This window comes from Channa argus, chromosome 3, assembly GCF_033026475.1.
Source record: "Channa argus isolate prfri chromosome 3, Channa argus male v1.0, whole genome shotgun sequence".
In the NCBI taxonomy this organism is placed as follows: domain Eukaryota; kingdom Metazoa; phylum Chordata; class Actinopteri; order Anabantiformes; family Channidae; genus Channa; species Channa argus.
In genome coordinates, this window is record NC_090199.1 from 7,446,913 (window position 1) to 7,462,512 (window position 15,600).

The 15,600-nt window shown below is 40.3% G+C and overlaps 2 protein-coding genes across 8 annotated transcripts; both read left to right on the forward strand.

Annotated features, from left to right (window-relative positions):
• The first annotated feature begins 3,458 nt into the window (after window positions 1-3,458).
• On the forward strand, window positions 3,459-6,911 carry LOC137124078 (vascular cell adhesion protein 1-like). The gene is made up of 5 exons (XM_067498724.1): window positions 3,459-3,661; window positions 4,598-4,873; window positions 5,035-5,367; window positions 5,865-6,116; window positions 6,327-6,911. The coding sequence occupies exons 1-5, from the start codon at window positions 3,589-3,591 to the stop codon at window positions 6,494-6,496; spliced, it is 1,104 nt and encodes a 367-aa protein (XP_067354825.1). The 5' UTR covers window positions 3,459-3,588; the 3' UTR covers window positions 6,497-6,911.
• Window positions 6,912-7,591: 680 nt separating this feature from the next.
• On the forward strand, window positions 7,592-14,224 carry cdc37 (cell division cycle 37 homolog (S. cerevisiae)). Of its 7 annotated transcripts, none has more exons than XM_067498719.1 (9): window positions 7,592-7,918; window positions 8,721-9,017; window positions 9,106-9,211; window positions 11,247-11,362; window positions 11,445-11,567; window positions 11,688-11,870; window positions 12,725-12,808; window positions 13,016-13,087; window positions 13,229-14,224. In XM_067498719.1, exons 1-9 carry the CDS (start codon window positions 7,802-7,804, stop codon window positions 13,322-13,324), a joined length of 1,194 nt encoding a protein of 397 aa, XP_067354820.1. In that variant the 5' UTR covers window positions 7,592-7,801; the 3' UTR covers window positions 13,325-14,224. The 7 variants fall into 7 exon arrangements, 4 of the variants coding, with proteins under 4 accessions (XP_067354820.1, XP_067354822.1, XP_067354824.1 ...); XR_010913909.1 differs by having other exon boundaries at window positions 7,594-7,918; window positions 12,763-12,808; XM_067498721.1 differs by having other exon boundaries at window positions 7,594-7,967.
• The last annotated feature ends 1,376 nt before the right edge of the window (window positions 14,225-15,600 follow it).

The following is a 15,600-nucleotide window of genomic DNA, read 5'->3' on the forward strand; positions in this document are numbered from 1 at the left end:
TTGAGCCAACAATCATTTACTTGTAACCCTAATGTGAAATGTCAAGATTTCTGTTAAAAGTGACTTTTTAAGTTCATATCTATTTGGGGGATACTAAGTACTAAGTTCTACAAACCCCTTTACTGCTACATTACACCGCTGCTCTTAACCAGTGTCAGTCCCGTTGTCTGACCTTTAGCTAAGGCTAAAGGTCACTCAGCATATCACAGCAACATTAATTATGTGTGCACATCAAAGGTGTGTGCGTATTGACCCCATCAAGTAAGAACGAGTAGTGACATTGTTTTGTTTTTGTTGTTTAAAAGTGTAAAAGTCACTTATCAGTCTTATCAATTCTTCTGCATTTTATTCATTAGTTTTAAGGCTTTTTTTTTTATAAATTCCATTTACATCCACAAACTTAAGACACTAATTTTTTCTTGTTTTACTATTCTTTAATTATCTGTTATATGTACTGCAAATAATTGTAAAAAGACGAAAATGAGTGCCAAATGTTTTATCACTGTAGTAAGGTTTGAAATTAATTTCATTCTCGAGAGATGGGAGTAGGATCCAGCCTTTATTTGTGGGCTTGTTGACAGTGTGAAATAATGAACAGTTTGAAATAATGAAAACTTAAATTTTAAATGTAAATTTACGTTTGGGGATGTTTTACCATTATTTCCCCTTACTTTTTAAATTTCACTTTTAAAATGCAAAAAAAAAAAACATTTCGCCCTTTTTTGATTACGTTTATTCAAGTAGTCAAGTCAAGTCAAGTCAAGTCAAGCTTTATTGTCAGTTCTTCCACATGTACAGTACATACATACAGGGAACTGAAATTGCATTTCTCTCGGATCCATGGTGCTTACAGGTAGTTCTAACAGTGGAGCCTAAGATCTAGATCACATAAATATAAAAATATAAAATACACTATACAATTCAACTATACAATAAGGGCATTGGTGAGTATACTAATAAAAATACAATAGAAAGTACAATAAAGTAAAAGTAGCGCAAGGCACATGGCAGATGGAATGCAAACCAGTAAAGTGTACATCAGTGCAGGTAACAGAATTAGTGCAAAAATGGCTTATTCAGACTGGTAAAAGTGGCAGAGTGCAGAGGGCTCAAGAGCAGTTCTTTAAATTAAGTTTACATGTGAGGTAGTAGGGGGGTTATAGTTCTGGGCCTGTACAGTACAGTACTGAGGCCGAAGAGGGACGGGGGGGCAAGTTCGGGAGCGAGTTCAGCTTCCTGACAGCCTGATGGATGAAGCTGTCCTTCAACCTGCTGGTCCTGGCCTGTAGGCTCCGCAGTCTCCTCCCTGATGGCAGCAGGCTGAAGAAGCTGTGTGACGGGTGAGTGGGATCACCCGCAATGCAGAGGGCTTTGCAGGTGAGACGGGTTCCATAAATGTCCTGGAGGGAGGGGAGAGAGACACCAATGATCTTCTCAGCTGCTCTCACTATGCGTTGTAGAGTCTTCCGGCAGGAGGCGTTGCAGGCCCCATACCACACAGTGATGCAGCTCGTTAGAACGCTCTCGATGGTGCCTCTGTAGAAGGTGTACATGATGGGGGGCGGGGCTCTAGCTCTTCTCAGTTTGCGGAGGAAGTAGAGACGCTGCTGTGATTTTTTTGGCTAGTGCTGCAGTGTTGTCGGTCCAGGAGAGGTCCTCTGTGATGTGCACACCCAGGAACTTGGTGCTGCTCACCCTCTCCACATTAGCACCGTTGATGGTTAGAGGAGTGTGCTGGGTGAGCGCTCTCCTGAAGTCAACAACAATCTCTTTCGTCTTCTCCACATTCAGAGAGAGATTGTTGTCACTGCACCACCCGGCCAGCCGTCTCACCTGGCTCCTGTAGTTTGTCTCATCGTTGTTGGTAATGAGACCCACCACAGTCGTGTCATCCGCAAACTTAATGAAGAGGTTGGAGTTGTGTGATGGTGTGCAGTCATGGGTCAGCAGGGTGAAGAGAAGGGGGCTCAGCACACATCCTTGGGGGGCCCCAGTGTTCAGTGTGATGGTGCTGGATGTGTTACTGCCTGAGGTCTTCCAGTTAGAAAGTCCAACAGCCAGTTGCACAGCGGATTGTTGAGCCCCAGCCCCAGACTTGATGTGGTGCATGACTAGCCGTTCAAAGCACTTCATGATAATTGGAGTAAGTGCAACTGGACGGTAGTCATTGAAGCAGGATGGAGACGGCTTCTTCTGGACTGGAATGATGGTGGTGGCTTTGAAGCATGTGGGTACAACAGCCTGACGTAGAGAGATGTTGAAAATGTCTGTGAAGACATTGGTGAGTTCTGCTGCACAGTCTCTCAGTACACGCCCAGGAATGTTGTCAGGACCCGGAGTTTTCCGTGCATTGATCCTGCTGAAGGATCTCCTCACGCTGTCTGGGGTCAGCATCAACACCTGGTCGCCGGGAGGAGGTGGATTTTTCTGTGCAGTGGAGCTGTTTTGCTTTTCAAAGCGAGCGAAGAAGGTGTTCACCTCGTTCAGCAGAGAGATCTTACTGTCACACGTCCGCGGTGGGGGCCTGTAGTCCGTAATGGTCTGTATTCCCTGCCACAGGCTCCGAGTGTCTCTGCTGTTGCTGAACTGATGGGCTATCCTCCTGGAGTACTGTCTCTTAGCCTCTCTGATGCCAGGAGACAGGTTGGCCCTGGCTGTTCTCAGGCCCACCTCATCTCCAGCTCTGAAGGCAGCGTTGCGCGTCTTCAGGAGTCTGTAGACGTCCTCTGTCATCCATGGCTTCTGGTTGGCCCGTACAGTGATGGTCTTTTTGACAGTTACATCATTAATACACTTGTTGATGTAGGCACTGACTGTCTCTGCGTACTCTTGGAGGTCTGTGGTGTTATTATATGTGGCAGCCTGCTTAAACATATCCCAGTCAGTGGTGTCAAAACAGTCCTGAAGAGCCTCTGACGACCCTTCCGGCCACACCTGTATCTGCTTTTTAACCGGTTTGGCGACTTTGATGAGCGGTCTGTAAGCCGGCATTAGCATGACAGTGATGTAGTCTGAGGCACCGAGGTTGGGGAGGGGAAGGGCTTTGTAAGTTCCTCTGTGTGGTGTAAACAAGGTCTAAGATGTTATTTCCTCGAGTTGGAAAGTTAATGTGTTGGTGTATTTTTGGAAACACACTCTTTAAGTCTGCATGGTTGAAGTCCCCAGCTATGATGAGAAAAGCATCAGGGTGGGCTGTCTGCTGCTCACTGATGTACTGGTGCAGTTCATTAAGTGCATCGTTCCTGCTGCTGATGTTGTATGGCTGTATATTCCCTCGGCAGATAGAACGGCCGGCACTTGATAATCATGAACTCCACCAGGGGCGAGCAGGCATAAACACAAAGCCCGCCGCCGCGGGTTTTTTCTCCCGCTACGAGCTCTTCTGCATGCACAGAGTTTAACTTTAAAAATATGGTTCTGCCGACGTCCAACAGAACTTCGCGGCTGTATGCGCGCCTAGAGACATGTTGACACGAAGAAGACGTGCAGCTTGAGCTGCCTTCATTTTTACTTTCATTTTCTTTCTCTGAGCAGCGAGGCGTTGGTTTCCTGGACTGCTGTGAACGTACCACACAAAGGGGGGAAATAATGGATTTCTCGTACATATTTTTGGTTTTTTCTCTGGTCTACAGCCTGCGGGACTTCCACGTGTCCGCTTGTGGTAAGTTTTTGTTGGGGGTCTGAGATTTTGTAGTCGGTATCCTGCAGTATATGCACATGTGGGACAGTAGTCTACAGCTTTAATAAACGTACTCAGATGGAGTGAAAACCGGAGGATGAATTATGAACATAGTTGTAGTGTGATGACCTTTACTGTGTAATAATGTTATCCTGCTCCCTGTCTGGTCCCCCCTGTAAATCTGGCCTAGAGATTATACCGCTGACTTTTACTTAGTTTAAGTTATTAGAACGTTTGCTAAATAGGTTGAAATGTGTAATCAAAAAACAGCCATGTCTGTAATCTTTTGTCATTTATCGGAATTAATCCATTATATATGACCAGAAACACATTGTTGAGCACAGACTGGTTAATGGCCCACACCCCTGCCATATTCATGTAGGACCCTGTGTGTGGGGGCGGGGTTGGGGTGTGTGTGTGTGTGTGTGTGGTGGTGGTGGTGGTGGGGGGGGGAATCACATTAACTGGGTATCTCTATGACTTCCATGAAATTGGAGAAGCTTTAATTGAAGACATTTCTAATGATTCCTGTCAAATACTTGTGTATTTGAAATAAGGCTACAGTATGGATTACCAAGTGTGTTTCAACCATAAGAGTTTGTGTTGTTTTTTTGATGTGTGTGTGTTTATGGGTGTGTTATTGTTGGAACAGTTTTTATTATTTGATATACTTTTGTGTCTTTAATGAGCACTGTGACTGTCAAGCAAGAACATTTTGAACTCATGATACAGAGATAGATACATTTAAACAATTAAGAAGAGATACAGTAACAATTTTATTCAAATACATTGAATAAACAAAAAACTGTTCACATCAGAGTAATTGACTTGTGGTTTCTTTAATGTTTTAGGTTTATTTTAATCTAATTTTACATTGTAGTTGTTTAAAATCAAAACCTTTATTGTCTTTTTTTACAGATGTGAACTGTATAGATAAAGCAGTGTTCACTCCATCCAGACTGGTGGTGAAACATGGTGACCTGACGTCTGCCACATGTTCTGTATGTCAGTCTGATTGTACAGACACACTGTTTGATTTGGAAACACCAGTGGGAACTAAATCAAAAAATGGAACCTCGGTTAAGTGGACTGTTGACAAAATGACAGAATGGGAACCATCTCCCTTTTGCTATTATAATGATCCTGATATTCCTGATAAGCAGTGTTGTACCAAACTGCCCATCACCGTTTACAGTAAGTACACTTGATTGCAACAAAAACACTTTTGCTGGTGACTATGTAACTTTTATAATCAAAATGAGTAAATGTATTTTAAGTACTAAAGTTGTTTACTATCATGCTTTCACTTGCATTTATCTGTTGGTCTCTACAACTGTCTCTGTTTGCCTCCACAGAGCTTCCAGACAGTGTGTCCATCAGTATTTTTAATCACACTGGGTTAATGTATGAGGGTCATCAGTACACTCTGCAGTGTGAAGTAAAGAATGTTGCTCCTATTCAAAACCTCAGTGTGACCTTCTACAGAGGGAACACACCACTGGGTCAACTACAGTCTGTGAACAATCCAGCAAAGAAACCAGCGAGTGACACGTACAGTCAGAGCATCACTGCCAGCAAAGAAGATGATGGAGCCAAGTACTGGTGTGTAGCTGAGCTAGAACTGGGACCTGAAGGACCACATCCCCCTCCAGTGATGAAGTCACAGAACATTATCACCACAGTCTACTGTGAGTCTGAAATCATTTTGCACTTAGATAAGCAGTACAAATCTGCCTTATGGCTTTGACAAAAGAAACCTTTCAAAACAACTTTCTTTGGTCATCATGTCGTCCTCTTTTAGAGTTTCTGAAAGTGTATTTTAATCTGATACTCGAAGTTGTTCTTAACTACTCAAAGCCGGTCGCTCAAAGTGTAATGATCCAACAGATCGTTATCACCTGACTCCTCGTCTCTGGGTTGTTTGTGGTCTCTCTCATCTCATTTGTTTCATTTCACTCTCGCCAGCTTCTTGTTTGCTTGTAATGTTCAGCTGTTCAGCAAAAAAGATTATAAACCCAACTATACATTAGGAGTCTGTGCAGACCAAAAGTAGACCTAATAAAACATAAGACTTTGCAATAAGCTTGTTCATTCATAAACCACCCAATAAACAAAAACCAAATAGGTTTTCCTTTTGCTGTAATAACATCATGTTGTCTTTCTTCTCCCCTCAATTAACACACAGATAAGCCTCGACTGAATGTGTCAGAAAAGTCAATCACCATCACAGCGGGAAACCATCTACAGTTGACCTGCTCAGCTGTGGGAAACCCCAAGCCCTCAATTACCTGGACCCGAGCTAATTCTACCATTGCCATTGCCGACAGCAATGTTCTCAATATCAGTCCTGTAGCTACTACGGATAAAGGGGAGTACATCTGTTCTGCCAGCAACAAGATAGCGACTGTCAAGATGTCAGTTACAGTTGAAGTCCGAGGTGGGTTTTGTCATATTCACTCTTCAGATTTATGATTTACTGGAAATCGATTTAGTAAAGGCCACAATATTGCTTCCAGTGCTGTTGAATCATATTAGTTGAAACTGACTCTAGAAGGAAGTTCAATAATCTAATTTTGTATTTGACAAATAATACTGTTTTTTTATTTCCTTTTCTCTTTACCCATACCCCTCACCCAACTCTCTACAGTCAACTACGTGCCATACATTATAGCTGGAACAGCATTATTGTTAGTTGTGGTCCTCGTCCTTTTCATAGTGGCATACATGTATTACTACAGGAACTATCGAATGGGACAGTCCAACCTAAGGGACGTTTTCCGTCTTCACAGACAACACATCCCGGTTCCCAGTGCGTAATAGACAGTTTGACAGCTGTTGCTTTGTGATATACTGCAGAGTTTGGGATGCTAACAAGGACCCTTTCTTGGGCTCTTTCTCATTCCCTGTCATTGCTCTAATGATGCCATGTGGGGATATTGTTTACCCAGCTAAGAATTACTAGGATCAGTTCATTGTTTTGAGATTGTCTGTCCTTTAGCTAAGGCTTTTCTGTGTCACTCAGCATTTCAAGGCAACATTAACCATGTGTGCCCCTCAAAGTTGTGTGTGTATTGACCCCTATGAAGTAAGAACAATTATTGACATTGTTTTATTTATTTTTTTGTTTAGAAGTGTAACACTTATCAATCACTTATCAATATTAGCAATTGTTCTCCATTTTATTCATTATTTCTAAGGCTTTTAAAAAAAATAAATTTCATTAACACCAACAGCCTTAGGACACTAATTTGTTTTTGTTTTTTTCTTGTTTTACTGTTCTTTATGTATCTGTTATATGTTCTCTGAATAATTGTAAAAAGACAAAAATTAGTGAAAAATGTTTTATCACTGTAGTAAGGTTTGAAATTAATTGTTGACAGTTGACAGTGTGATCGTAGCCTAAAAGCTGAAATACTTTAAGAGGAAACACCTGTAAGTCTGGCCTGGAACTCAAATATAGGTCATAAGTATCTAAGAAAATTAACTCAAATATCAAAGCCTACTTACATTTCCGAGGTCCAAATATTACTGGAATAATATCATTATTTTTACTACAATTCAGACTGACTCCACCACATTTATTATGATGATGTGGATTAAACACTTGTCAGTACATAAAGTGGTTAAGATTGGCCTCATCTTTACTAGCCGCGCTGTTTTTCATCCATTATTTTTAATAGAACAATTTCTTTACCATGTTTCGCGGTTATCAAAGAAATCTAGCTAAAATATACCCACCCCTGTCTTAAAGCACATCAGACTCGAGTATTAAGTTTGTGTACTTTTACCACCTCTAGATGCATGTCCAGGTTTGAAATAATGAAACTTAAATTTAAAAAGCTTTATCCTATGTTTTACCATTATCGCCCCCTCGGTTTTAAAATGCGCAGAAATGTGATGCTCTTTGATGACGTCAGATGTTTGCAAACCCAGCGCGCGCAGGCTACAGCTGAGCAGCGTTACAGCTGTTCCGCTAAGAGGATTGCGGCGCTTGTGAACGTGCCAATGTCTCTGTCGTTTGCCCAAATCCTCGACGCCCGGTCGCCGTAGTATTACAGTCGAACGGCGTCCGTTTCTTCCAGTGGAGCTGCAACCGAGAGCGCGAGGAGAGGGCGCAGGGAGATGACCACCCAGCCCGGCATCGACTACAGCGTCTGGGATCACATCTACGTCTCAGACGACGAAGATGTCACCAGTCCCTTCGTCGACACTCCGAGCTTGTTCCGAATGAGACACCGGGTTAGCAGTGACACTTGTAGTGGGCGTGAAGTGTGGAGTCTTGTACATGGTTAGTTGTAATAGTATTAGTGCTAACCGAGTTGGAGCAGCACGTGCAGGTCATAGTTTGTGCTAAAGTGGGCTGAGTTGTGGCCTATTATAGAAAAAGGGTGTTAATGCAACAGAGTACAGCAGCGTCAGATTGCATCCCCAAAGTGACCGTACAGTCTAAATCATAAAAAAGTTTGACCTTTTGCTCGACATCAGATGTAACTAAGGCGTATGATTTACTACTGCTGTGCATACGCAAGTAATAGAGTTTACATATTTACTGTGCCCGTATTTTTGTTCTTAAGGCTACTTTGGTTTTTGTTTCTTTAACCTTTCGGCTTATCCCGTCATTGTCCCCATGTTGATTTGGCACAGTTCTTGCTGGCTCTGTGTCACTAATGAGCTTAGCTGTTGCTTAATCACATGACTTCGTAGAAGTCTTGTGCATTATGGCCTCTAGTTTCCCCTCGGTGTCCCATGTTCTGTTTTCACTGCCGCTTTCTAAAGCTGACAGAGGGTCATTTTGAGTTTTGGTGAACCATTGCAGTACAAATAAAGTGAAAGTTCTTGTGATTTTGCTTCTAGACACAAGCCATCGTAATGCATAGGTGTCATTTAAGATTTTCCTCCTGGCACTAATTTAGATAGTCTGCAATGTTTATGTCCACATGCTGAATATTTGGTTGTTGTTTCTAGTCTTTGTGTATTTATTGACTAACAGCTAAACATGGTTATTTTTTTTTACTCTCATCCACATGGCCTGCTGTAACAGTCTCGGCTGGAGAAAATGGCTGAGTTTCAACAGAAAGGGGAGGATCTAGCTGCTAACTTTGCTGAATGCAAGAGGTTATTAGAGGAGGCCCAAGAGAGACTAAAAGAGTTGGAAGTTGGAGGAAAGGAGGGACACGTGGATGAGGACAGAGAGGCTTACCTGAGGAAAATCCGGGCTGAGGTTAGGAAACTGAAGGAGGATGAGAGCAGTTTTGAGAAAATGATTGAAGAACACAGACGAGAAGAGAAGGAGCTGCCCTGGAATGTTGATACTATCAGCAAAGAAGGTTTCAGCAAGGTAAGGCCACGGCATCAAGATTAACCGTCCTCGTGTGACTTTTTTTTCATATCCCGATTATTTTTTTCTCTGTTTTTTTTCCCCCCAGAGTGTGCTCAACTTCAAGCCTTTGAGAAAGGAGGACACAGAAGAGGAAAAGGTGGAGAAGCACAAGACGTTTGTGCAAAAGCACGCAAAGCAAATCAAACACTTTGGTAGGTTGTAATCATGTGACGTTTGATATCTTTTCCTTCTTCTGATCTTTCTAATGTTCAATCCCCACTTTCAGCCAGCACCGTTTTGCTTGCTAAGCCATTTAAAATTCTCTAAGAGACTCGCTTTTCAGGAGAACGACATGAAACATCTTGTGTATTATAACTCTTTAGGACGTCCAGGTGGAAGTAGGCATTAGAGATCTAAAACATAATTTTCTCTGAAAATGTATTACAGCTGCAAATTAATTTTATTTCTTTTTTCAACAATTTTGCAGTACTGTAATTACACCAATGTTGTTACGAAGTAATCCACCTGGAATGTGCAATCGCATGTATGTCACTGGCCAAGTCCCAGCACATTACAGCATGTTGAGCCAGACTGAATGTAGAAGAGTTAAGATCAGTGCAAACGTTGCCTAACTGATGTGAAACCAAGATAAGAGCCTGCATTTAAATCCAGTTCGAAATTATATTGTACGACCTTTCACAGTTATCCTAAAAAAAACATAGTAGCTATTATTAAAAACATAGTCTGTTAGATAATTATTTGACAAATCATAACATGAGATATACAACTTTATTTTCTCAGACTTCAGAGCCACAGAAAACATCTCTGAACCGTACTGTAATACTGCATTACAGAGTTTGGGTAATACTTTCAATGGCACGGAAAATAACCCATCTGTAAAATCGTTAGAGTTCCACTTTCAAAGTACTGAGCACATGACAATAAGTAGTTGAAACAGATTTTTTCTCCTTTTTTGCTGGTATGACACTGTAATGGAAAAATAATCTTCAAAAGTGAACGAGGAAATTCCCCTTTTACGATTAGTCACTTATAGCCAAAATTCTTCTCATGCCTTCCTGTGTGACAAACACATTCTCGTTCATGTTCTTTGTACACTGATTAACAGTTAGCCAGATAATATTCTTGATAGTTTGACCAAATGTGTTTTTTTTGTTTGTTTTTGAAGTTAAGGGTAGTGTCACATATACAGTCTCTGACCTACTTAGGAGCAGGTTTATTCTCAGGCTTAGGTTGTGTAAACAAGGTAATTTTGGATTTAAACAGTGTCAGAACAGGGCCAGGAAGTCGGTCTCATTCTCTCTCTCTGTCTTTTGTAATCTGAACATGACCATAGACTGGACACAGTCCAGTGGAAACTCTCGGATCATGTTTTTCAGTGTTGACACAGTGGGTACATCAAAGAATAAGCCCATTTGAAGTTTTAAAAAACGTCAAAGTGAAAATATATCTCCAACATTATTTTAATCAAATAATGAATTATTTGAGTATTAGGCTCATTATTTAAAAAATTTAATGAATGTCCTGTAATATTACTCACTGTCAAAAGTAAGTCCTTGCATTAAATCTTGGTTTAGGGTCTGAAAGACATGTCAATCTGGAAAATGGACAACGTTTCACTCATCAAAAGGCTTTATTAGCTCTTTTTCTTTACTTGTTATAGTCTGCTGTCAAAGATTAAAATCCAGTTGTTAGTTGTTTAACCAGGAAAGAGGTACAGCCATCCTCCACAGCTTCAGAGGGCTCGTAGCTGTTACAATAATGTTCTTATCATGCCAACGCCATCAAAGTAATGGGACTATTTCCCTTCCAGTGAATTCAGGCACTTCCTTCTTCCAAGCCAGCTTACTGCTTATGGTCCTGCTAATACTGGTGTGTTCAAGTGCAATGACTAAAAATGTTAAAACCGGCTTTCAAATCAGTCAACGAAAGTTAAGCGACTGGTTGTTTTTGGCTGGAGTACTGTAAATGTAATACTATTGCTGACATTTTATTTAAAAACTCTTACGCTGATTAATACTGGGAAAAGCCATATTATTACAGTGAGCCAACACTGCATCCTCTTACTACTTTAAAATTGGAAGTAGGTGACTGCAAACTTGACCCTAAACAAAATCCTATTTGCTAACCCCCTTCGTCCAGGGTTACTTGCTATAGCTTGGATACATATAAATAACAGGGCCCAGTTTGAATGTAGTGTAATTCTGGATGTACTTGTGTGTGCACCAGGTATGCTGCGACGCTGGGACGACAGTCAAAAGTACCTATCGGACAATCCACATCTAGTGTGTGAGGAGACGGCCAATTACCTTGTTGTCATCTGCATTGATTTAGAGATCGATGAGGTGAGTGCTGGGAGTAATGTGCATGTTCTGGTTGAAAAAAAGAAATTAGCCACGTAAAATCTTGAAAATTCTCCATGCGTAGAAACGTGCACTGATGGAGCAGGTGGCCCACCAGGCCATTGTCATGAAGTTCATCTTGGAATTGGCTCGGGTGCTAAAGGTCGACCCAAGAGGCTGCTTCAGACAGTTCTTCTCAAAGATCAAGGTCTGCTGTTACATGGGTTCTGCTGAATGTTTAGTCACTTTACACAGGGGAAGTTATTTTGTGTGTATCTATAATGATTTGACAATATCCTTTTGTCTGTGTGTGTGTGTCCATGTCAAGATGGCAGACAAACTATACCAAGATAATTTCAACCATGAGCTGGAGTTGCTGAAGGAGCGTGTTCGTAGCTGTGCGCAGACTCGTATGGACAGTGCAATGAAGGAGCTGGAGGAGGAGGAGAAGCAGGAAAGGCTGGGCCCAGGTGGATTAGACCCTGTAGAGGTCTACAAATCACTGCCAAAGGTAACCACATGCGCACACTTCTGAGAATTCCATGGACATATTTGCCACAGGGAAGCTGTAGTTCCGATGACATGGAGCAAATAATGCCAGCTTTATTTTTAGGTTAACAGCTACTTTCGTGAAAATGTTCAGTGAGCAATCAAAAAAATGGGAAAGATGATTTGCAAACCGATTTCCATTCAGTTTAATTCATTAATTAAGTGAGATTCAGGGGTGAAATACATCAAATATAAACATCTGCTTAAATTAGACATTAGACCAGTTTTACAACCACAGATGTAATATAGCTTTATCTTATCAAATATGTTTTTCTGTGGTCAAACAATGATAAGAGTATATGAGCAAATGTCAGGAAAGGACTCTAAAGCTGAAATCTAAAGTCTGCAGCAGACTAAGCTCCTTTTTACCCCTGTAATTAACATGGTACATTTAGAAAATGCATAGTTTCTGACAGCAGTGTAAAAGGCTCAAACCACAATAACAACTACACGGCAACAAAAATAAAAGATTTATTGCAATGGTTACCTCGAGGCTAAGAAATAAACATGAGCCTTGTTAGAGGGTCTCTTATTTCACTCACTTTACAGTACAAAGCTCATCACGGTCCATATGGTTGCTGTAACAGCTAACTGATAAAGTATCTGTAACAGATACTTTATCTAGTCCTTTTTTTCCTTCATTGTACATATTGTACAAAAACACTCAAAGGCAAAGAGAAATGTGGTCAGCTATACATTCTGTCCCTTCAAATTAATTTTGGAGTGAAAAAGATTGTCTCTCTGTAATAAGAATTAGAGACTTTTTTTCATATTTTTCAGATGTAAAAGTTATAGATTTGTTTCGTAATTGCACAGTCAGTTGATCTGAGCTGTTTTGCCATTTGGATAATCAGCAGTCAATACTCAGCTCAGCAGAGTGGATTCTTCTCTGTGTCCAAGGTAAATATCATCATATTCTTTCCCTAAGCTTAGAAATCGGCTTGAGAAAAACGTTACAGTGACATAGTACAAAAAAATTAAGACCAAGGCTTTGAGAGAAGGCAGATGTTTGACATTTGTAATAAAGGCGATGTTCATATTTTAGGCTAACACACCAATATATTGCTCTCTGTTCAGGTTAGTGTTCTGACGATGTTTGTTTAATAGGAAATACAGAGGAGCTTTGATGAGAAGAACATTCAGATGTTACAGGAGGCTATTCGCAATCTGGACCCTGAGGTGAGTGTTTGCGTTTCTAACTGTTGCTCTGAAATTGTAATGTTCACCCAAGAAAAGTCACCTGTTGAATAGAATAAATTATTTTAAAAGTGTGAATCCGTTAACTTCATCATTCTGTCATCACTGTGTTTTTGTCTATAGGAAGGGAAATATCACCTTATGAGGTGTATTGACTCTGGACTGTGGGTTCCGGATTCAGGAGAGGGTTGTAATGAAGACGATGAAGAAGAAAATTAAAATGTTAGTGGATAATCGTAATTTAGTGACACTGAGCATGTACCTGGCCTCATGACAGTAACATAAGTTCAAGATAAGGAAAGGTTGCTAAGATCTCTGAGATGCTGGCATCCAGTGCTGACGAGTGAAACCTATGGTCCTAATAGAATTTTTTATTTTCCAAAAGATAAACAATTCGCATGCCCTCACATGCCCCTGTGATCCTAAGTCTTGTACCCAACCTGCCATAATTTTCTTACTGTGGTCAACAGCGCCATCTCATGTCTGTTTGGGGTGAGAAAGCACATAAATTACATAAAAGTACTAGAGCACAAATGACTATCAGGGAATTTACTTTATATCTTCAGGTTTTGGTTATTCACATATCTATTATTAGAGTCTTGTAGAGACTGGCGAATTTGGCCATATATTGATCAGGATCATTTATTTATGAGCAAGTTATTTGCTTGATTGACTAATTATCCTCTCTTTTAGTATATAAGTGTCAAAAAAAATGTAAAAAAACCAAAACATGATCATCACAGTTTTCCAAAGCCCACGGTGACTGACTTAAATAGCTTGTTTCGTAGGGAACGTCAGCTCAAAACTATTCCGTTTCAAAGATATAAAACAGGAAATCCTCAGTTTAAAGAAGCGGAATAATTTTTGGCATCGTTGTATGTTTAAATGTACTAAAACAACTACATATCAAAATAATCGCACTTTAAGCTTTTGTTATTTAATTCATAAGTCAAAAAACCTTTTTTAGCTTCGATCAAGAAGAGTTTGTCCAACTGTTGTTTGTAATTTCAGATGTCACTATATGTAAAAGGTTTTACTGCAGTCTGTTTTATTTTGTGTTGTGAGACTGTATCTCTCTTTGTGTTCTAGAACTCTCTAATAAACCATGCTTACTTCGAATTGGTCACAAACTTCATTGCCCCTTTTTATTTCTTACTGTGAATTTTCACTCATTTTTTTTCTCCCATCCATCTCTCTCACTTTCATAATTAATTGCTGGCTTGCTCTCCCTCACTCTCTCTCCTTCATAATTAATTGGAGAGTTTGATTTAGTGGCCTGTACAGGTTTTTTTCTTTTTTTCTTTTTTTTTTTTTTGAGGCAAAGCTTCTTTGTGCAGTCACTTTTGTAAATAGAAAACAATCAGCACAGTCCTGGGGCATAAATCAAATCTAGATAATGCCTATAAAAGCCGACGGAAGAGTAACAGTATAACCTCACAGCTTTATGCGCAAGTGTTGGTGTGTGTGCTTATTTGTATGTTGTTAGTTTATATGATTGTGTGACTATAACGGTAACAGGCAGGTCCTGTCATCGTGTTACAATCTTAGAATGTCATTTTTAAAAAGCACTGGAAAGTCAGAGTCATCCCCAGGTTTCCTTGCTGAAGGTTAATTACTGTGACCTTTTGTGAATTATCAGTTTGTCTCGTGGAACCAAGACAGTCAATTAGTCCAACAGCTAACAATCAACTTGTTCATTAATTACTAATTTTGAGTTATTTTAGATATTTTTTGCGACAGCATTCTCAAACTTATAGCTTTAGTGCCTTAATTGTCTTTACATAAATGCATATAAAAATATGTTTGTGTTTGGGACTGTTGGTCAGACAAATCAGAGACATTGGAGACATCGTCTTGGTCTCTGGGGACTAAATTATGTTCACAACTACAATAAGATCTTGTGTTGCTAAAACAAGCAAGGCCTTGCCTGAAAATAAAGTGCTGTCTGGATGGCAGCATATGTGCTGTGAAACATGTATGCATGATTTATCCGTGAAGAATTTCTAAATATGAGTTGATTTTTTATTTTTTTTAATTCACTACACAATTGTTTGTTTTGAATGCAGTGGGCCCCAAAATTACGACCACTCAGTATTGGTTTTAGTTATTATGAATGAGAGAAAAAATTAGAGTAAGCAACAGAAGACACAAGTCCTTATTGTGATTTTGTTTGATTTTTTTATTTTTATTTTTATGAGCAGTGTGTTCCAATAAAAAAAATCTGATCTGTGAGGGTGTGTAGTGGGAGATAAATGACACCTGACTATTGAAGCAGGGAATTGCCGTGTGGCCTCTAATAAAAGAAATAAATGAAGGCAATGCCAGAAAAAAAAAACATCGTGTACTGACGGATAGAGGAGGAGCAGAGGCTGTTGTATGGGATTAATGGACACACTGTGCGTCTGTGCGAGAGGAGGGAGGGGTAGGGAGATGGGGTTCTCCACAGAGGCTGTGTTGGAGGTGGTGGTGGTGGGTGGCTGGGGGAGACCACTGTG